General features: G+C 40.9%; 1 protein-coding gene across 2 annotated transcripts in view; it reads left to right on the plus strand.

The window, feature by feature from the left end:
* The window catches only part of ASCC3 (activating signal cointegrator 1 complex subunit 3), a 498,380-nt gene that overhangs the window by 327,319 nt on the left and 148,339 nt on the right, over nucleotides 1-22,722 (plus strand). For both annotated transcript variants that reach the window (XM_072141894.1, XM_072141895.1), the window contains exons 15-16: nucleotides 8,431-8,622; nucleotides 11,672-11,896. In XM_072141894.1, coding sequence (XP_071997995.1) covers nucleotides 8,431-8,622; nucleotides 11,672-11,896 — 417 coding nt within the window. The remainder of the gene's footprint in view (nucleotides 1-8,430; nucleotides 8,623-11,671; nucleotides 11,897-22,722) is intronic.

Genomic DNA, 22,722 nt, shown 5'->3' on the forward strand with positions numbered 1-22,722 from the left:
ACTTTCAAAAATCAATAACTTTTTTATTTTTCCACGTACAGAGCTGTGTGCGGCCTGTTTCTGCGTAACAAATTATACTTCCTAGTGACAGTATTAAATATTCCAGGCCCTGTACTGGGAAGCGGGAAGGAAAATATCAAATGTGTTTTTTATGGCTTTCACTGCGCGCTCAATAGGACTCCTCCCCTTTACTGCGCTCCATAGGACCCCTCCCCTTTACTGCGCTCCATAGGACCCCTCCCCTTTACTGCGCTCCATAGGACCCCTCCCCTTTACTGCGCTCCATAGGACCCCTCCCCTTTACTGCGCTCCATAGGACCCCTCCCCTTTACTGCGCTCCATAGGACCCCTCCCCTTTACTGCGACAACGAGCATGTCCCCCCCCTAGACAACGAGGATTTCCCCCCCTAGACAACGAGCATTTCCCCCTGCTAGACAACGAGCATGTCTCCCCCTGACCCCTAGACAACGAGCATGTCCCCCCCCAAGACAACGAGCATGCCCCCCCCCCTAGACAACGAGCATGTCCCCCCCCCCAGACAACGAGCATTCCCCCCCCTAGACAACGAGCATGTCTCCCCCCGACTCCTAGACAACGAGCATGTCCCCCCCCTAGACAACTAGCATTTCCCCCCCCCCCTAGACAACGAGCATGTCTACCCCTGACCCCTACACAACGAGCATGTCCTCCCCTGTGGCTGCGTGCCCTTTTTTGTGTGTTTGTGTTATTTTTGTCTTCCAGGACCGTGCCTGCTGTGGACTGCTTCGGATTCGAAGGATTACGTCTATGACCGACATTTCTAACAAATAAAATGGTCAACGAGGGTGTGTCTGCGTCTTTTGTTCAATAAAATTTTCTGAAAACGGTGTGATTATTTATTTTTTTGCGACACTCTTCATAGTTTGCCGTAGTAGTGGTGCCGGCTAGGTGACGGTGCTCATTACTAAGGGCTGGCCTTAGTGTTTGCCTTAATTTTTTTGGCAAATTTACACTAACGCCCATACCATTACCCCGGTACCCACCGCCACCAGGGGTGCCGGGAAGAGCCGGGTACAAACCAGTACCTGACCGTCTATAGATGGTCAGGTGTTGGGGCGGCTGCAGGCTGTTATTGTTGCGCTGGGATAGCCCCCTAACAGTGGCCTATCCCAGCTCAGTAATAGCAGGCTGCTGCTGCTTTTTTGTATCTGGCTGATTTGAACAATAGGGGGCACCCCATGCCGTTTTTCCCCCCCATTTTTTTGTAAAAATGGGGGAAACAGCCTGGGAGCCCCCTTTAAAGGGGGGACCCCAAGCATATTTTTGTCAAAAATTTGAAGAAAAAACGGCATGGGGTGCCCCTATTTTTCAAATCAGCCTGATACAAAAAAGCAGCAGCAGCCTGCCATTACTGAGCTGGGATAGGTCACTGTTAGGGGGCTATTCCAGCGCAACAATAACAGCCTGCAGCCGCCCCACTACCTGACCATCTATAGACGGTCAGGTACTGGTTTGTACCCGGCTCTTCCCGGCACCCCTGGTGGCGGTGGGTACTGGGGTAATGGTATGGGCGTTAGTGTGAATTTGCCAAAAAAATTAAGGCAAACACTAAGGCCAGCCCTTAGTAATGAGCACCGTCACCTAGCCGGCACCACTACTACGGCAAACTATGAAGAGTGTCGCAAAAAAATAAATAATCACACCGTTTTCAGAAAATTTTATTGAACAAAAAACGCAGACACACCCTCGTTGACCATTTTATTTGTTAGAACTGTCGGTCATCGATGTAATCCTTCGAATCGGAAGCAGTCCACAGCAGGCACGGTCCTGGAAGACAAAAATAACACAAACACACAAAAAAGGGCACGCAGCCACAGGGGGGGACAGGCTCGTTGTCTAGGTGGGGGACATGCTCGTTGTCTAGGGGGGGGGGACATGCTCGTTGTCTAGGGGGGGACATGGTCGTTGTCTAGGTGGGGGTACATTCTCGTTGTCTAGGTGGGGGTACATGCTCGTTGTCTAGGGGGGGGTACATGCTCGTTGTCTAGGGGGGGGCATGCTCGTTGTCTAGGGGACATGCTCGTTGTCTAGGGGGGGCATGCTTGTTGTCTAGGGGGGGCATGCTCGTTGTCTGGGGGGGACATGCTCGTTGTCTAGGGGGGGCATGCTCGTTGTCTGGGGGCGGACATGCCCGTTGTCTGGGGGGGACATGCTCGTTGTCTGGGGGGGACATGCTCGTTGTCTAGGGGGGGGCATGCTCGTTGTCTGGGGGCGGACATGCCCGTTGTCTGGGGGGGACATGCTCGTTGTCTAGGGGGGGACATGCTCGTTGTCTAGGGGAGGACATGCTCGTTGTCTGGGGGGGGCATGCTCGTTGTCTAGGGGAGGACATGCTCGTTGTCTAGGAGGGCATGCTCGTTGTCTAGGGGGAGTGGAATATGCCCCCCAATTATATACATAAATATACATTGGTGCCAGTGGATGCGTTGAAGGTATGAGCAGTGGCGTGGCCAGGGGGTGTGGTTAGGGGGCGTGGCTAGGGTGTGGCTTCTGTGGGTAAAAAAATCGCCGCTTCGCGCGCCGCCATTTTGTCCCTCTTTCTCCTCCACAAAAGTTGGGAGGTATGGATACATGTGTGCACCTGACCTTATATTTTTCTGTGCAATGCTATCAATCCCAAGATACACACAGGTAGCTAGATACATATCTGCCTGCTGGACGATTGTACTTCTATTTCTATATTTTCCTAAACAAACTAGTAGAAGTATATAGACAGGAACACCATTATAACTGTGGGATAGGAGCTTGTCTCATAAACAGCAAATGTCAAGTTTAATGTTCCGCTGATGGAGAGCTTTTGTGGTACAATCCATGCAATTCCATCACACAGGAAGTGAGATCGGCGCTTTATGTATAGTGTAGAAAGACATGTAATTCCCAGCAGGTCACAATGAGGTTACATGACCTGACTGAAGAGAAGGACCCTGTGAATTTTCAGAAAGCAGGTAATTCCTAAATAAGGGAAAATAAATTACTGGAGTATTGCTTGAATTGAGCTTCACAAGGATGATTCAGGAGTTCACAGGGAGTCATCCATGGCTGAACAATTGCAACCAGCATCCCATACATTTACAGCTTCACCATTAAATGTTACCAGTATGTGAAGTTGACCTCATTTTAAGAATACTGACTACTTCAGTCTCTCAATTTCTATTTGTCATGTTCCTCCACTTCGGACCATTCTCAAGAGACCTTCACAGGGCTTGAACTTTTTCTATTTTTAATTAAATGTAATACAGAACTTTAATTGTAGTGGTATCGCAGAGTAATTTCGCCATTTTCCACACTTCTCTGCAATAATTATTCTGGATAATGTTATGATTGATAACTTTTGCTTATCAAAACCCATGGGACATTTGTCATAGCAAATTTATTAAACGGTTTTAACAGATCTTTCTATAATCTTAATCTGAGCTTTATTCTTAACTCATAATGTGTGTATACATATATATATATATATATATATATATATATATATATATATATATATATTAGCAGAATGTGAGCTACATTATCCACAAACTACAAAGAAATGTGTAAGCTAGTTTAATAGCTTGCTCTTTAAAATGACAGTGGGTTGTTCCCAGCCTGTGCTTATCTCAGCACTAGTTGTATTAGATACACAAAATGTCTAAAGATGATTAATGATTGTTGCTAACAATGTCTTCCAAACTTGCAGCTCCTTTTTCTTGTACAACCGTTTGCATGCTGCTGAGCTTCACCCCTTATGGACACACGTCATACTGTTACGTCGGGTGCGGATACATGGAGAGTGCTCACAAGCTGAGCCCTCTCCATAGCCGGCAAGTCTTTGCTGCATATTGCTGCCGGCGGCTTAAAAAAGATAACGTCATCGGGGAGCAACGATCGGTCGTGTGACAGCCTCGGGTCTTCCAAAAACCCGAGGCTGCTTCGTTTTAACCCATTCCTTACAATGTGCGATTTGCAGTATATGCAGTATGGCAGTTTATGGTAGGATCGATCAGACAACCTACGGTTAAAGTACCCTAGGGAGTCTGAAAAATAGTAAAAATTAAAAAAAAGTTAAAAATATATATAATAAAAATTCAAATCACCCCCTTTCCTTAGAACTGATATAAATATAAATAAACAGTAAAAAGTCATAAACACGTTAGGTATCACCGCGTCCGAAAATGCCCCATCGGTCAAAATATAATAGCGGTTTTTCACTGCGTTTAACCTCGTAACAGAAAATAGCGCCCAAACTGATCAAAAGGTTGTGCAGTCCTAAATATGGTAGCCTTGAAAAAGTCATCAAAAGTCACACAAAATGACACCACCCACAGCTACACTACAGTATGAAAAAGTTATTAGTACCAGAAGATGGCAAAATCACATCATGTGTGTTTTAACATTTTCACTGCATTTGGAAATTTTTTCCCCCTTTCCAGTACACGGCATGGAATATTCAATACCATCACTATGAACACAGTTACACAGAAAACCAGCCATCACACAGCTCTTAATGTGTAAAAATAAAATTTTGAAGGTGGGGAGTGAAAAATGAAAAAACAATAAAGGGCCAGGTCGTTAATGGGTTAAAAGGGATGTGTTTGCTTTTTACAAGGCATCATGTGAATTCCACTGTAGTGGACTTTGGCTACTTGTAGTACAAATTTTCACCACTCATTCATTAACATACGTGACTGTTTTTAGGGATGTGCGACTGCGGCCTCATGCCGTTAATTATAATTATACACTCATACAGACTGTGTGCTTGATCTTTTATATTGGAGAACCCCATGGCATTTTCCACCACACAAATGTTAGGCTGCTTCAGCTGAATGTTCATTGCTTTTATGTTATTCGCCCTTTTGGATCAAGATAATGTATAGTTACATTGAGTTCAGTTCAGCAAATTAGAAGGACTTCTGCAGCTAAAATGCAGTCTTAATAGATTGCCTATATTTTTATGTTAATCTCACACATAAGATTGAAAATTCATGCTACAATGAATATCTGCCGAGCTGCTGACAAGAAATGTTAATGCACTGTTTTTCAATTACTCATGGACAATGTTGAATATTGAAATCCAGCTATGAGAAAGGCTTCTGGGACTGTTATCAAATCAACGTCCAATGTGGTTTATAAGTTGAAGGATGTGGCTCATAATATCAAAACACCAGGTCCCATCAATTATATTCAATGCTAACTGATCGGAATGCTAAATATCTTTTCAGGTGTTCCATGCTCTCATTGATCCTCTATGGTTGCACCAAGGCTTGGTTACATGCTGCTATTCGTGCTTTGCTTTTCTTCAGAAACTAAAACAATTCTATTCCCTGGTTTTACATACATATGGAACATCACTATCCAAAATTATTTAACTGAATGGTATGGGCAATAAATGACAAAATTACCACCAGTTACATAAGCTCAGAAAACAGAAGATTTAACAAAAAAAAAACACATCTTAGCAAAAAATAGTCCATAAACAAATCTTTATTCACAAATTCCCCAAAAAACGTTTAAACTAAGCAACTAGTCAAAAGCAGAATATGTGTCATAATTTATAAAAGCATAGATCATCGTATGAGAGCTGTATCATTTGAATAGAAATTCCAAACAGTTCTTCACTCTCTTCTACACACATTTATATACTCATGTGCATGCACATAGAGCATATACACACACATAATGTGCCATATACAAATATATAGCATTTATACACACATACATTATGTACATTTCATGTACAAATCAGATATGCACACATATACAGCATAAATAAATTACATATATGTTATTTACGTATAGTGCTGTACAATGTGCAGCATAATATGCAAATAATGGTACACATCCTCCATTCTTTAGTGTGTCAGGTCGAATGATGGTACCAGGGGCGCACCTGTCATGAGGCGAGTGGAGATTCTCGCCTCAGGCGGCGTGCCTCCTGTAAGACGAGGAGGCAGGTCCATGTCCTCCGGCCGGCACATGGACCTGCCCTTTACATAAACCCGCCCGCTGGCCTATGCGGCCCGCACATTATATTATATGGTATATGGCCGCACGCTGTATGTATTATATGCGAAATGGTGGCACACTGTATGTATTATATACTATGTTGTGGCACGCTGTGTGCATTATATACTATATGGGGGCACGCTGTATGTATTATATACTATATGATGGCACACTGTATGTATTATATACTATATGATGGTACACTGTAAGTATTATATACTATGTGGCAGCACTATGTATGTATTATATACTATATATAATGGTGGCACGCTGTGTGTATTATATGGTATATGGCGGCACACTGTATGTATTGTATGGTAAATGGTACACTGTGTGTATTATATGGCGGCATGCTGTATGTATTATATGGTATATGGGGGTACGCTGTGTGTATTGTATGGTATATGGTGGCACACTGTATGTATTATATGGTATATGGCGACACGCTGTATGTATTATATGCTATATGGCGGCACACTGTATGCATTGTATGGTATATGGGGGCACGCTGTATGTATTATATGGTATATGGGGGCACACTGTATGTATTATATGGTATATGGCGGCACACTGTATGTATTATATGGTATATGGCGGCATGCTGTATGTATTATATGGTATATGGGGGTACGCTGTGTGTATTGTATGGTATATGGCGGCACACTGTATGTATTATATGGTATATGGCGACACGCTGTATGTATTATATGCTATATGGCGGCACACTGTATGCATTGTATGGTATATGGTGACACACTGTATGTATTATATGGTATATGGCGGCACACTGTATGCATTGTATGGTATATGGTGGCACACTGTATATATTATATGGTATATGGCGGCACGCTGTATGCATTATATGGTATATGGCGGCACGCTGTATGTATTATATGGTATATGGCGGCACGCTGTATTTATTATATGGTATATGGGGGCACGCTGTATGTATTGTATGATATATGGTGGTACACTGTATGTGTTATATGGTATATGGTGGCACGCTGTATATATTATATGCTATATGGCAGCACGCTGTATATATTATATGGTATATGGCGGCACGCTGTATGTATTATATGGTATATGGTGGCACACTGTATTGATTTTATATTATATGGCGGATTGTTGTATGTATTTTGTTCTTTATGGTAGCTCACTGTTTTATTATATAGTACACGGTGGGATGCTCTATGTATTTTGCATTGCTTTATTTTCACATTAAACCAATATGATTGGGTCTGGTCCTGACACTCCTTTATATATTACATATATGGAGTGGGGGGGGGGTCTTTTTACAACTCGCCTCAGGCAGCAGAAAGGCTAGGTTCACCCCTGGATGGGACCCTCTGACTGTGTGGGCCTCATAGCAGCTGTGCCTTAGGGGCATTTCAGTAGAGGGGAGCGCCTCGGACCCGCCCCCTCATGACTTCAGAGGGCTGCAGTGTTTGCTAGTTTATCGGTAAAGCTAGTGATTTAACACTGCTATTACTGGGGTAGGGCTAGGGTGCTGCTTTATTTAGTAAGTGGTTCCTAGAGGGATTATTCCCGGTGACAGGTCCTCTTTAATAGGTTTCCTCTTAAAGGGGTTGTCCACTTTCAGCAAATCATAATATCGTTCGTGTAAGGGAAAGTTAAACATATTTCCGAAATACTTTCTGTATTCATTCCTCGCTGTTTTCTAGATCTCTGCTTGCTGTCCTGCGATCGAAAGCTTATATCTTTACTTCCATAGGATAGAAATCTGACCATGGTCATGTGTTGAACACACAGGTGCACTCATTATAACACTCATTATAACACACAGCGCCAATTACTCTGTGAGATGATAACAAGCTGTGCACCTGTGTGACATCACATGACCAGGGACAGATTTCTATTCACTGCAAGTAAACAATGAAAATTCCTATATAATGACAGCAAGCAGAGATCTAGAAAACTGTGAGGAATTGCTACAGAAATATATTGTAAACTTATTGTAATATGTAATGTTATATTGTAACTTTTACTCACACAAAACATATCAATTATTTACTGAATATGGACAACCTCTTTGTGTCAATTATTTGTGAGAGTCAAAGTTAACTTGTAGAAGTTGGTTGTCATCATTTTATAATTTGACAATATGTATGAATTAAAACGATAGACATTCAAGAAACCTTACATGAATTCAGTGCTATAACAGTAAGATGTGGTAAGAATATTCATCCAGAGTCAGGCATGAAACAAAGAGATGTCTGCAATTGCCATACTTTGTGTTTAGCTTCTCTGCAAACAATAGCAGTATTTAGAATATCAAAAGAAGGTGCCTGAGTCAGTTTTGTGATTGCATATTTCCTCTACACATGAATGTCTTTTCATTATGAACCAATCAGTCATTTACCAAATGCTTTTGTCTCCTACAGGTGCAAAGGTCTAGAAATAAGCAGCTAAGAGAGTTGTTTCCAGATGGATTTAGTATTCATCATGCAGGCATGCTGCGGCAAGATAGGAGTTTGGTGGAGAACCTCTTTTCTCAGGGACATATCAAAGTCCTGGTTTGTACAGCCACATTAGCCTGGGGTGTCAATCTCCCTGCACACGCTGTTATCATTAAGGTAAGAGATTATTCTGCAGAACGGAATAACATTGTCTGCCGCTTATTCTGCACTGGAAATTAGAACAATTGAAGCAGTGATACATTTTTGTTCATATGTCCAGGGTTCTTTCTGGCGTATATCCAGCTGTAATTTATAGCGGAATCCCTCTCTGTATTCATCAGTGGATAATAAAGTCATATAATAAAACGCTGCCCAGTGTCGTGCCATTACCCAGCCGCAGCAGGAGAAATCACCTGAAGCCAGACCTGGCAGTTCACTTCTGTTCAAGCACAGTCTAGGGAAAAGCAGTTTGCTGTGGGATGTGCACAATGCAAATGACCTGTTGGGTTAAACTTCTTGTTCTCCATTTAATTGAATAGCAACCTACAACTTGTCTGCATGTAAAAAGACAAATAACGCCTAAGGAATTGTAAGAAGAGCATCAGGGGCTTAGAAGTGGCTCTGAAGCTTTAAATAAAAGAGCAAAATGGGATCTGTTCTATTACCAGTGTGACATATAGTGGTGAAGAAGGCACAAATGTAAATGTTAGACTCTATATCTACATCATTGCAGCCTCTGGTTGGAAATACAGTATACATTCCACATGGAAAGCTGTATAGTGACATATATTACACATACAGTCTAACTCATTAATAAAAACATCTAGTGTTCCTCAAATTACCATATAGTTTAAATGTTACAATAAAAGGTTTCACTAGCACCAACCAAGTTTACAACCAGAGTTACTTTTTCATACAAACTTCGCTGTTAAATATTGGTAACCCACCACTTCCCTTCAAATCTGTATCAAGCTGAAGAAAATATATAACTTTTACCTGCTCTGTTATTAGAAATGTACTGGTATGACCTCATGCTAATTAAAGTCTATGAGTCTTATACCGGGGGTAAGTTGGTACCTGTAGTTTAGCACACAAGTCCACCCAATGAATTATGAAATCCGATGATGTTGTGCTTGGGCACAAATTATCCTATTGAGGACTCATTATCCAGGAAAGCATTTGTTTTTCTTTTCATCCTTGTGTGTAGCATTCCTGGTAAATCAGTAGCAAATGCAGGATAGCCCCAGCCGGCAGCTGTATTCCTCCAAACAGTTCAGTGGAGTGACTTTAATCGAAGTACTGATCCTCCAAAGCGGCACCTCCAACCATACTTCACTCCGATGGAACCCAAAAGCATAAAAAGGAAAGCAAGTGCTTTCTTCGATACTGACCCCTCTATTGGATATTTTATGCCCACTGAAAGATGAGGGACAACCTCATCGCACTTGATAATTCATTGGGTGGACTTACTCCTAGATCCAGACACTGTGACTGTGGTAATTTTCTTATACATGTTATCCATGTCCTCTTTCATTCTAATCAACTTTTAACTTTATGCTAATGATCCTGAGGGTTTTGGGGGGGGGGGGTTTGAACCCCTCTGCGATTCTGTTACACTCATCCTTCTCCCTAGGTACTTCCCCCTCCAAATTCCTGCTGTGATTTTAACTGTAGTGAGTGCACAGTGTGAAGAGGGACAGAAAAACAAAGAGGAGGAGCAGAGGGATCAGGGTGCCAACTTCAACAGACCCAACTCAAGGTAATGTGTAGTTAACCTGCAAAGAACACACAGGGAAGCAGCACTCCTGAGAAGTGTGATGATTTATTCATCCAAGGGCAAGATGCAACATTTCAGCTCCTCAAACACAATTTCAAACACTTCTCAGAAGTTCTGCTTCTTTGTGTGTTGTTTCCAGTGGGAAGGGGGAAGTGCTCCTTCAGAGTGTAACAGCCTTTGCAGCTACAGCATGGAGTAAAAGTTGATTTTAGAAGGATGGAGGCCATGGATAACAAATATAAGAAATTTACGAAAATCACAGAGTCTATGAGTAAGTGCCCTGAGAAAAAGGGGCTTTAACAAATTATAAAAATGAGCCTGAGGAGCTCAAGGCTCCATTAACTCCCATGGGCTTATTTGCATACTTTTAAAAGCCTTTTTTTTCTTAAAAACTAGGTCATAAGATTCTAAAAGAACAGCAGATCCTCCAGATCTTTGATCTGGTGATAGATGTCCTTTAAATTAGATGTCCTTTAAACTAGATTTTAGTATCTGTCCAAAAATCTGGCAACTATTCTTACACCAAGACATGTTCAAGCAAAAATTCTGGCAAAATTATGTGTTCAGCTATTTTATGCCCATATTTATTTTTCTGCTATAAATGACGGAAGTGTAACAGAAGATGAGCTTCCATACATTGTTTATGGGGATTGGAAGGTGAACGGAAGACCTTGGTTTTTTTATATTTCTTTTTTACTCTTTTAAATTGGAGAATGTAACTGAAACCACCAATGCAGGTGGGAACTGGGCCTTCCCTATTTATAGAACGCACAATTTCTGAAACTGCCTAATGGTAAACCATTTTATGGACTTGGTTTTATGATCACCAATCTCACACCTCACAGAGTCATATTATAGCCATACAATATCCGTATATAATGAGCAAAAGGGGATAAAGGTGGCCCCCTCTGTCCTAACCGAGCCTTAGAATGAAGCAGCACAGTGGGTACATTTTGATGACCACAAAGTAATGAAAAATTCTAGAGATTATTGTATGAAGAAGGAATACCTCTTTAGGGCAGAATTGTATATTACACAACAAGAACCACATTGGCTCACATTTACAAAGAAATATGGTACACTGTGGCAGGCTGTTATGTGCATCATATTAGTGAGGAATTTTGCAATTTTCTCCAATGCTTGTCAAATCTGAAGGAGTTCATGTTCTCTGTGGTTATGAAATTTAGGACATGTTTGGTGTGGGTGTGGAGCGTGGAAGGGGCCTAAGACAGTGAAAATATAGGCTGGACATTGCAGTGGCTGATGTAGGATGATATATTGGGTGCATCTTTTGAATTTCCAGTCTTATTTTATAGCACCTATTAGTTTTGTTACTTTGAGTCCATTTTTTTTAAAAAACATTATGACACTTTGCTGTCTAAAAGATGAATCCGTAAGGATATAGTGTTTCTACATATTTCTACATAAAACTTTCTCTTTTTCATACAGGGGACACAAATATACGATGCTAAAAGAGGTTCTTTTGTGGATCTGGGAATTCTAGATGTCATGCAGATATTTGGGCGAGCTGGGCGGCCTCAGTTTGATAAATTTGGAGAAGGCACCATCATCACTACCCATGATAAGCTCAGCCATTACCTGACCTTGCTTACACAACAAAATCCAATTGAAAGTCAGTTTTTGGAAAGCCTTGCAGACAATTTGAATGCAGAGGTATGTTTCAACTGTTTACAATATTTTTGGCTTGAAGTATTAGCATTTGTTTTACTGTGATAGCCTTATTGTTACCAATCCAGTGAAATCTCTCTCGGAGAAGCAATTTGTCCACAGAATTATTTTTTTGTTTAATTCTTCAGCTGATACAAGTGAAATAAAAACGCAGAGTAATATGATGTGCTGTATATATGATGTGGTACCTCCAGCTAGACATGTATCTTGGGCACTACAACTAATTAGACCAAACTTGTTTCAGTGGCCCACATGGAGTCTTACCAACCCAAAAATGTTCTAGTCTGTCCCTCCATCCGCTTTTTTTTAACCCCTTAATGACCTGGCCCTTTTTTGTTTTTGAATTTCCATTTTTCGTTCCCCACCATTAAAAATCTATAACTTTTTTTTATTTTTACATGTAAATAGCTGTGTGCAAACGACTTGTTTTCTGCATAACAAATTGCACTTTATAGTGATGGTATTTAATATTACATGCTGTGTACTGGGAAGAGAGAAACATTTTAAAATACAGTGAAATTGGTGGAAAAAAACGTGTTTGCACCATTTTCTTGTGGGCTTGGATTTTACGCCTTTCACTGTGTGCCCCAAATGACATGTCTTCTTTATTCTTTGGGTCAGTGTGATCACGGGGATAACAGATTTCTATAGGTTTTATAATGTTTTCATACATTTACACATTTTTTTTTTCATTTTGCCTTCTCGCACCAATAACTTTTTCATACTTTGGTTTATGGAGCTGTCAGTGGTGTCATTTTTTTGTGACTTTTGGTGACTTTGTCAATGCTTCTATTTTAAGGACTTTTGATCACTTTTTATTGTGCCATTTTCAACTTTAGACGCTATTTTGCGTTACGGGGTTAAACGTAGTGAAAAAACTTATTATATTTTAATAGATTGAGCAATTTTGGATGTGGCGATACCTAATGTGTTTATGATTTTTACTGTTTATTAATATGATATAGGGAAAGGGGGGGTGATTTGAAATTTTAATATTTAATATCATTTTCTTTTTTTAACTTTTTAAAAAATTTTTATTTGTATGATTTTTCATACAACCCCGTAGAGTACTTTAGCCCTAGGTTGTCTGGTCTTCGCCCCAAGCTTTGGCGGCGGTGATGGATGGGAAATATTACTTATTTTTGCTAACTTTTTCTAAATACCCCACATGATACTGACCCAACTGACCGATACTGGGAGGGGAAAATATCAAGCCCTACAATCCAAAATTCTGGTTTCAAAAAGTTGTAAAGTGTAGTTCTCCTACTTTTTCCAGTTAATTTTCACCAAAATGTTGAAGCATTTAGATTTTTTAGATCACACACCCCACTTGTATATTTTATTCACAATAAGTTTCACACAATATTCTTTAAGTGGGCCAGGGAGTTGATGGAGTATACAATAAAGTAAATATATATATATATATATATATATATATATATATATATATATATATATCAAAGTGTGCAACATTTTATCCATTGGAGGGTATGTCACAAATTTAGGCTCAAACAAAACAGATTTTTTTTTTTTTAATTTAGCTCATGATTCCCCCTGGGATCCCAGTGTAGTACAGTACCAGACTGCTATCTACCACTGGATTGCCAGTAAACATGCCAAAAATAAGCATTATGACCATGTAAAAGATTGAAATGGACGCCATGCTAAGGATTGGAAGACGAGGCATGGCAGGGACCAACTTTTAGAGGAATATTTTCTCAGGACCAGGAATAAGAAGAGTAACAATGCAAACAATTCAACAGTGCTTTCCATCTGATCTCTATAAGTAATTACTCTCTAATCAACAAGGCTTGTGTAGCTATACAGAATGCTAAAATGATGTAATCTGTGGAATACTACCTGTTGCTCTACCACACAGGTCGCAGTTTTCCCAGGAAATTCAGAGGCTGGCTATGTGAACACGACTGTGTGCACTAAGTAGGGTCATACTTCCTCAGCTTCAGTCTCCCTGGCTTTGGTAACAGTGCAGTGAGGTCTATGGATGCCTGAGCTGGCGCTGTGTGTGTCCATGTGCCTGAAGCCATACATACCGTATATACTCGAGTATAAATCGACCCGAGTATAAGCTGAGACCCCTAATTTTACCACCAAAAATTGGGAAAAACTATTGACTCGAGTATAAGCCAAGGGTGGGAAATGCATTGGTCACAGCCCCCCCCCCAGTATATAGTCAGCCTGCTCCCAGTAGTATATTGCCAGCCTGCCCCATGTAGTATACAGCCAGCCAGGCCCTGGTAGTATACAGCCAGCCAGGCCCTAGTAGTATACAGCCAGCCAGGCCCTAGTAGTATACAGCCAGCCAGGCCCTAGTAGTATACAGCCAGCCAGGCCCTAGTAGTATACAGCCAGCCAGCCCCCATGTAGTATACAGCCAGCCAGCCCCCATGTAGTATACAGCCAGCCAGCCCCCATGTAGTATACAGCCAGCCAGCCCCCATGTAGTATACAGCCAGCCAGCCCCCATGTAGTACACAGCCAGCCAGCCCCCATGTAGTATACAGCCAGCCAGCCCCCATGTAGTATACAGCCAGCCAGCCCCCATGTAGTATACAGCCAGCCAGCCCCCATGTAGTATACAGCCAGCCAGCCCCCATGTAGTATACAGCCAGCCAGCCCCCATGTAGTATACAGCCAGCCAGCCCCCATGTAGTATACAGCCAGTCCCCATGTAGTATACAGCCAGCCATCCCCCATGTAGTATACAGCCAGCCATCCCCCATGTAGTATACAGCCAGCCAGCCCCCATGTAGTATACAGCCAGCCCCCATGTAGTATACAGCCAACCTGCCCCCATGTAGTATACAGCCAACCTGCCCCCATGTAGTATACAGCCAACCTGCCCCCATGTAGTATACAGCCAACCTGCCACCAGTAGTATACAGCCAGCCCCCATGTAGTATACAGCCAGCCCCCATGTAGTATACAGCCAGCCTGCCCCCATGTAGTATACAGCCAGCCTGCCCCCATGTAGTATACAGCCAGCCAGGCCCTGGTAGTATACAGCCAGCCAGGCCCTAGTAGTATACAGCCAGCCAGGCCCTAGTAGTATACAGCCAGCCAGCCCCCATGTAGTATACAGCCAGCCAGCCCCCATGTAGTATACAGCCAGCCAGCCCCCATGTAGTATACAGCCAGCCAGCCCCCATGTAGTATACAGCCAGCCTGCCCCCATGTAGTATACAGCCAGCCTGCCCCCATGTAGTATACAGCCAGCCAGGCCCTGGTAGTATACAGCCAGCCAGGCCCTAGTAGTATACAGCCAGCCAGGCCCTAGTAGTATACAGCCAGCCAGCCCCCATGTAGTATACAGCCAGCCAGCCCCCATGTAGTATACAGCCAGCCAGCCCCCATGTAGTATACAGCCAGCCAGCCCCCATGTAGTATACAGCCAGCCAGCCCCCATGTAGTATACAGCCAGCCCCCATGTAGTATACAGCCAGCCAGCTCCCATGTAGTATACAGCCAGCCAGCCCCCATGTAGTATACAGCCAGCCTGCCCCCATGTAGTATACAGCCAGCCTGCCCCCATGTAGTATACAGCCAGCCTGCCCCCATGTAGTATACAGCCAGCCTGCCCCCATGTAGTATACAGCCAGCCAGCCCCCATGTAGTATACAGCCAGCCTGCCCCCATGTAGTATACAGCCAGCCAGCCCCCATGTAGTATACAGCCAGCCAGCCCCCATGTAGTATACAGCCAGCCTGCCCCCATGTAGTATACAGCCAGCCTGCCCCCATGTAGTATACAGCCAGCCTGCCCCCATGTAGTATACAGCCAGCCTGCCCCCATGTAGTATACAGCCAGCCTGCCCCCATGTAGGATCCAGTTTTCTTCCAGCAGGCGCATACTATGATGCGGCCACTGCTGATGTCATAGTATGCGCCGGTCGGGAAGATAACATGGCCACGTCCATGACCAAAGAAAGAAGAAGAGCCACGGGGAAGAAAGAAGACTGGACGGGCCGACTTGGGGACCTACGTGAGCATTGGGACGCCGGAGGGTGAGTATATAATTTTTTTTTTCCTTGACTCGTGTATAAGCACATTTTTTGTGCTGAAAAACTTGGCTTATACACGAGTATATACGGTAGTTTATTTTGCCAGTGACCAAATGGGCCACACTATTAAGCCGAGGGCAGGGGGCAGATTTGCCTACAGAAGTAACCGTCCACTCGTGGAACCAAGGTGGAGCTGCAACCTATGCATCCAACCGCTAGTGTGTCGCTGGAGAACTGAAGGGGACGAACCAAGGACGAGGAGAACGGCTGGTCAGTGCTGCATCACCCTGCAACACACCAAGTTACACAAAAAAGGTGATTCAATTAACATATTTCTACTTAAAAAATCTAAAGCTAACATTTTTGTCAAAGAAGGGTTATTTTTAAGAGTTAAAAAAAAACTCTTAAAGAAGCACAGCTTGGAGTAGAAATCATATATGCATTTATTCTCAAATGTATAGAGTAATATGACCCTTTTCCTACAATTTATTCATTATGTGTATTCGTTATACATATCATAATATCATAATACAAAAAATACATAGATACCTATAGCTAACTCTGTTATCTGCTATAAATAATTGATAAAAAAGAACAATGAATTGGAATTGACAACTTGTAAGCACTTATACCGTGTGACCACATGATGGCGCCAAATACTTGATATGAACTTGAGCGTTTTGCCACCAGATGGCACTCTCAGACCAAATATAAAGATGTCTGTAATGTTTCTGTCGGCAAGAAGAATCTATAGATTATCCTGATCATACTATTTGTTTAAGTGGCTCGATGTGCTGAAAGAATTACTCTGTGAAAGTGGTTTCAGATTCTCTGCCTAAAACAACTGTGAAAACCAATAAATGTAGCTTTACCCTACGAGTGATTTAAGGTTTTATCAAGTTATTTAGTTGTTAAATAATACAACCTGCTCATTGACAGCCGGGACCCTCATTGTGCCCCTGCTAATTTACATGAGGGCAGAGGGGCTGGTTCCTCACTGACAAAAACATTGTACAGATTTTGTGATTTTATGTTGAATAATTGAATTATTTTACACTTGGTACATTCTAGAACAAATGTATACATAGCTTACTATTAAGGCTGCCCGCACACACCAAGTTTTGAAATGCAGGCGCAAACACCGCCACTGGTGGGTAAGCTACGCTCAAGCTCAGATGACAAATGACTACCTAGGACTCATCAACAGGAATAGGACCTGCTCTATCTTTTGCATCTTAGGCAGTCGGCTCATGCATGGGGCATCTGCTAGCTGTATTAAAGGCTAGTACACATCCTCATTTCCCATGATTTCCATACTGTTCGTTCCTAACAGGAATGCTGCTGGGCTTCTGGTAGTAAGAGGTGTTTATATACAGGTATAACAAGTATGTGCAGTCTATTTACTGTTAAACAATGGAAATGCACCAAAAGACATTACATTTGTTGACTGACTGCAAACATAGATCTTAAAAAAAGTATATATTTACTATGCTATGTAAAATTGGATGAGAAAACAAGAATGTTAGGCATCATAAGGACTACTCCATCCACAAAGTAGTGGTAGAGGAGATGATATAGCCTTGTTTGACCACTACTTCGTAAGATTCTGGTGCTGTGCTTTTTGCTGTGGGTTATACAGATTCTATGGATATCACTTTTTAGGGCGCACTTTGTAATCTACACCATTATCTCATCTGGCTGTGCTGCTGTCTCCAATTATCACCTTAACTGCTAGTAAGAATGTGATACATTGTGCCTTATTGGTTTAATGGCACCTTACCATATTGTTGTTTTTCTTGTATCTAAAGTTTATATACTTTAACGTAGACCTTAACCTCTTCACACTCAGCACCATAATAATACGGTGCAGAGCTGTTAACACTGTATGAAAAGGGTTTATGGGGTGAGCCCTCGTCGTACAGAGGTGGGGTTTGCTGCATATTGCAGCAAACATCCACTGCTAACAACTGCAGGTTTTAACTCTTTGATTACCATTTAAAAGACGGCAGCATGTGGGCGCAACCATCTTTGTTTTGATCGTCATTCCCCGTGATTTCATTGGGGATCGGTTGCCATGACAGCCTCAGGTCTTTGTAAGATCAGAGGCCGTATGTCTTCTGCAGATTAGTTACAATGTAATAAATCATGTGTCAAAACAGCAGCATTGCAGTATATGGTATGAACGATCAAACTGTCTAGGTTTAAAGTACCCTAGAGGGGTCTAAAAAAAACTGTAAAAATAAAAAACTAAACACTCAAATCACCCCATTTCCCTAGAACTGATAAAAAAATAAACAGTAAAATTTAAAAACATGTTAGGTGTCACCACATCCCAAAATTCCCAATCTGTCAAAATATAAAGATTGTTATTATCGATGGTGAACCCCCAAAAAAGAAAACAGTGCCCAAATGTCTGAAACACCACTTTTATGCCATTTTACATCAAATTTTTCACCAATTTTACCACATTTGGATTGGTAATAATGGAATAAAAAACGCCACTGAGAAATAAAAATTGTTACGCCGAAAATACAGGCAAAGCCTCACACAGCTCTGTGCACAGAAAAAGTTATAGAATTTTTAAGGTGGAGAGTGAAAAATTTACGAAAAAAGGATGTGGCGCAAAGGCGTAAAAGGGGCTATCCAGTTTCCACAAATAATTACCAGTGAAAACTATAATAAAATTTTCCAATATACCTTCTGTATCAATTGCTTACCGTTTTGTAGATCTTTGCTTGTTGTCATTCTATAGGAAGTTTCAGAATGTGTTCACATCTGGAGCATTGCATTCTTAGGCAACCAAAACAACACGTTTGAACGGTTTGGTGAGGGTGTGGTCAAACATGGCGTTTGTATGACGTTTACATTAGATCGGTAACCAGCACCTGGTGTCTTGCATTTAAACAATGCAAAACACTAGGTTCTGCTTACCGATTATATGCATTTCCATGCGGATGAGTGCCGACCCTTGGCGTTTGCATTGTGTTTGTAAGATACAAACGCCACATGTGACTGCACCCTCTTTTTTGTTCTTCCTGTGGATAGAAATCTGTCCTTGCTCATGGGATGTTACAGAGATGCACATCTTGTTATAACACACAGCAGAAGTACTCTCTGTGATACTAGCGAGCCATGCACCTGTGTGACATCACATGACCAGGAATGAGTTTATCCACAATAATGCTTCCTATAAATTGCTGAGATTTAGACAACTGTGATGAATTGATACAGAAAGTATATTGAAATTTTTTTTATATCAGTTTATTTATAACATTTGTTTGCTAAAACCGGACAACCCCTTTGTAGTAAACCTTTTTGATAGAAGATATACAATAATTGCCCTGATTAGTAGTTATCTGGCAGTGGGTTACAAGTTTTCAATGTAAACTTTGTTCTGAAGGATCAATGAGAGAATATGGGATGGCCTGGGAAATGTAACTGTTAGAAATTGCTGCAATGTATCACCAATGTGTATATAAATATCTTCCATAAGATATAAGATCTGGCCTTATCTTTTATGTTAGGAATAGACATATGGTCACTCTTTTTACAACTCTTTTAAGACTGAAGTCTATGTATGTAACTCTGTTACCAATTGACATGTTTCATGTTGGCTCTCAGAGTTTTAAAGACTTCCTGGTTTTGCACTGGTTACAGATGAACTATTAACCATTTGTTTTTATTTGCCACTTTAATGTTGCACTTTCCTGGCCATATCTGGAGATAGCATTAGGGGAGAGGTTTCCATTACTTTTATGTGTAACAGTTGTGGAGAATGTTGGCAAGTCATTTGGAGAAATAAAGAGGTCTATCTGCTGATATATGATGTCTTCTGCTTTCAGTTTGTGCTTTAAAAGGGATAAATGGGAAACATACTGCTGGCAATGTAAGCACTTTGGGGTCTTAGAAGTGCATCACAAATTCACAGTAGGATTCCCATATAATGTATTGCCTGGATGTATAAGTGGGAAAGAATGCATAGATATGGTGACTATTTTAAAGGAAAACTGTCACCACATTCTCACAAATACAGCTAGTGGCACCCATCTTTTAGATATTTTTTTTTTAAATTTCAGATCCCCATAAATCATCTTTGGAAATTTGCCTTGCATACAGCTAAATTTCATTAGTAAACTGTACACTATGCATATATTTGATCGCATGAAATCACAGCATGCCTGCATGGAGTGGTTAAGTCCATGCAGGCATGCTGTGATTTCATGTGATCAGATATATGCATGGGGTACAGATTGCTAATGTTAGGAGGCTAATGGAATGAATGCTTTTAGCTAAGAGAAGTGTTACAGTTAATAGGGTGCAATGGGAACCTGCCATAAGCAGTATTTGTGAAAATGTGGTGACAAGTTCCCTTTTACTATTGTTAATTCTTACTAAATACTTACTAATACTTACTAATAGAATGATATATGGCAAAGAAGTTCTAGGATCGTTGATCACTGGTATTCTGACTTCTGGTGCACCTTCTAGTCCACAAATAAAATGTCCAAAGTCTTTCAGCTTTTGTTCCCTAATACAAAGTACAAAACAGTGGATGACCTATGTTAAAAATTTACTTTTAATACATGTATTATAATGAATTGTCTTCCTTTTCCCCAACGTACATAAACTCAATTTTCTTTGTGAGACTACTTTATGGATCCCCCGTCATTCTACATTCTGCTCCTTTGTACGTTATGGGTTCAAACGGAGGTCAATACCTTTTTATCATTATGTACATTGGGGTAAAGGAAGACATTTTACGTTGTGCCTTTGTAAGGAGAGCTTAAGTAATTCTCCTTGCTGGTTGGTGTTTTTAGAGCTCTTAATCGGAGTTCCCTTTACATTTTATTATTTTCATTAGAATAGATTTATTAAAAGTTAAGTTTTAACATAGGTCATCCACTGTTTTGTACTTTCTATATTCTTTGTTGACCTTGGTGGTCAAGGTAGGGAGTATACACTACCCTCCTCTTTTTTGTACTTCTGTCTTTGGTTCCCTAACAGTAGAATTTTCATTAATTTTTTGGGCTTGCCACAACACAGTTTCATTTAAAGTCAGCAGAAATTACCTTATAAACCTTTACTAGTATCTTATCAAGCATATCACCAACTCCCAGCTTTACATTTTATGGCCCAGCATGGTGACATCATGCAGAAAACTAACTTTTAAGTTATGTGCAAATTAGTTTTATAAAGTCACATCACAGAAAGGGGTGGTGTCATAGGACCAAATGAAAACATAACCTTTATTAGTACATATTATAAAATATGATGCATTTCTTGAAAAGTTATCCATTTTCCCCCCTGACAACCTGCTTCCGTGCCTAATACTCCTTGAATCCTTGAAACTAATGCTGTATTATGCGCAAACAAATAGGGGCATGTCACCAACCTACTGCAGCGCGGGATAATGGGAGGTAAACATATGTTTGGGGTGTTTTTTTTACACACCGCAAGCCCCTCCCCCATTCCACCTATACCTGGAGGGTGGGGTGGCTGACGAGCAAAATTATGCCAGGTCTGACATTGCTTTGTTCTAAGACTAATACGCTGCCTTCAAATGTTCCCTTAAAACCCCTCATTAAGGCAGGCCGTTCACACACTCTAACTGCATAAAATGTCAACTCTCTATTTACTAACCCATCCAGTGTACTCCTACCGTCTGTTATCCAGCAAACACCAGATACCAAGCTCCAGGCTTCTCTACAGTCTCATTGATTTTGTACATTGTGTATAAAATGGTGGCTGATGGATGGTTTAAGCAACATCAAGTTACTTTACTCTGTTCCCTTATAAAGAAAGGCTGGACCATTATACAAGCTCTTATACCTCTTTTGTCACCCCCTTCATCTTCATAGAATGTAAGCTCTTCCGAGCAGGGCCCTCATTCCTATTGTTCCATATGACTGTTTGTAATATTATATTTGTATATGTCCCCTATGAATTTGATGTCACTATATAAATGAAGATTATTATTGTTGCCGTACCAAACCTAAGAATAAATTAGAGGTGTTATTTGGAGCGCACTGTAAAAATCGTAAAAGCTGAGCCCACAAGAAAATGGTACAAAACCTTTTTTTTTCACCAATTTCACCGCATTTGGAATTTTTTACCCAGTTTTAGGTATGGAATAATAAATACTATCACTAAGAAGTACAATTTGCTATGCAGAAATAAGCCCTTATACAGCTCTGTATAATGTAAAAGTTATAGATATTTTAAGGTGGGGAGCAAAAAAATGATTGAATAAAGGCTGTGTCCTTAAGGGAGGGATTAATCTTCATAGAAACGGTATTGGCATGTGCCTAATTTACATGCCACATTATAATATATATATTATACATTATCTGTATGTAAATATATATATATATATATATAATGTGTGTGTGTGTTTGTGTATATACATATATATGGCCCTGTCCTTACCATGCTACCTGCGGCATGGTGGCATAAATAGGAAAATCCTAAAGAGAAACCAGCACAATAATTGTGCCTGCATCTTCATATAGCCAAATATATTCATACAAGTCCACATACACAATGACATGGATATAAATTGCTAATCATTATGTGCTTTACATTTCTTCTAATGCTTGGGTTTGATCAATTGCCCGCAGTTTCATGTATTTAGCTGGAGAATTTTTACTTGGTGCGATTTTATGAAATTATATTTGCCAATACACGGAAATATTTAGCAAACACGGTTATATTTCTTTTTAATTAAAAAATGCATTTACCACCAACTAAACACAATAATATAATATTTTTTTAATGCCAGAAAATATTACTTTTT

The sequence above is a fragment of the Engystomops pustulosus genome, chromosome 3 (genome assembly GCF_040894005.1).
Source record: "Engystomops pustulosus chromosome 3, aEngPut4.maternal, whole genome shotgun sequence".
In the NCBI taxonomy this organism is placed as follows: Eukaryota; Metazoa; Chordata; class Amphibia; order Anura; family Leptodactylidae; genus Engystomops; species Engystomops pustulosus.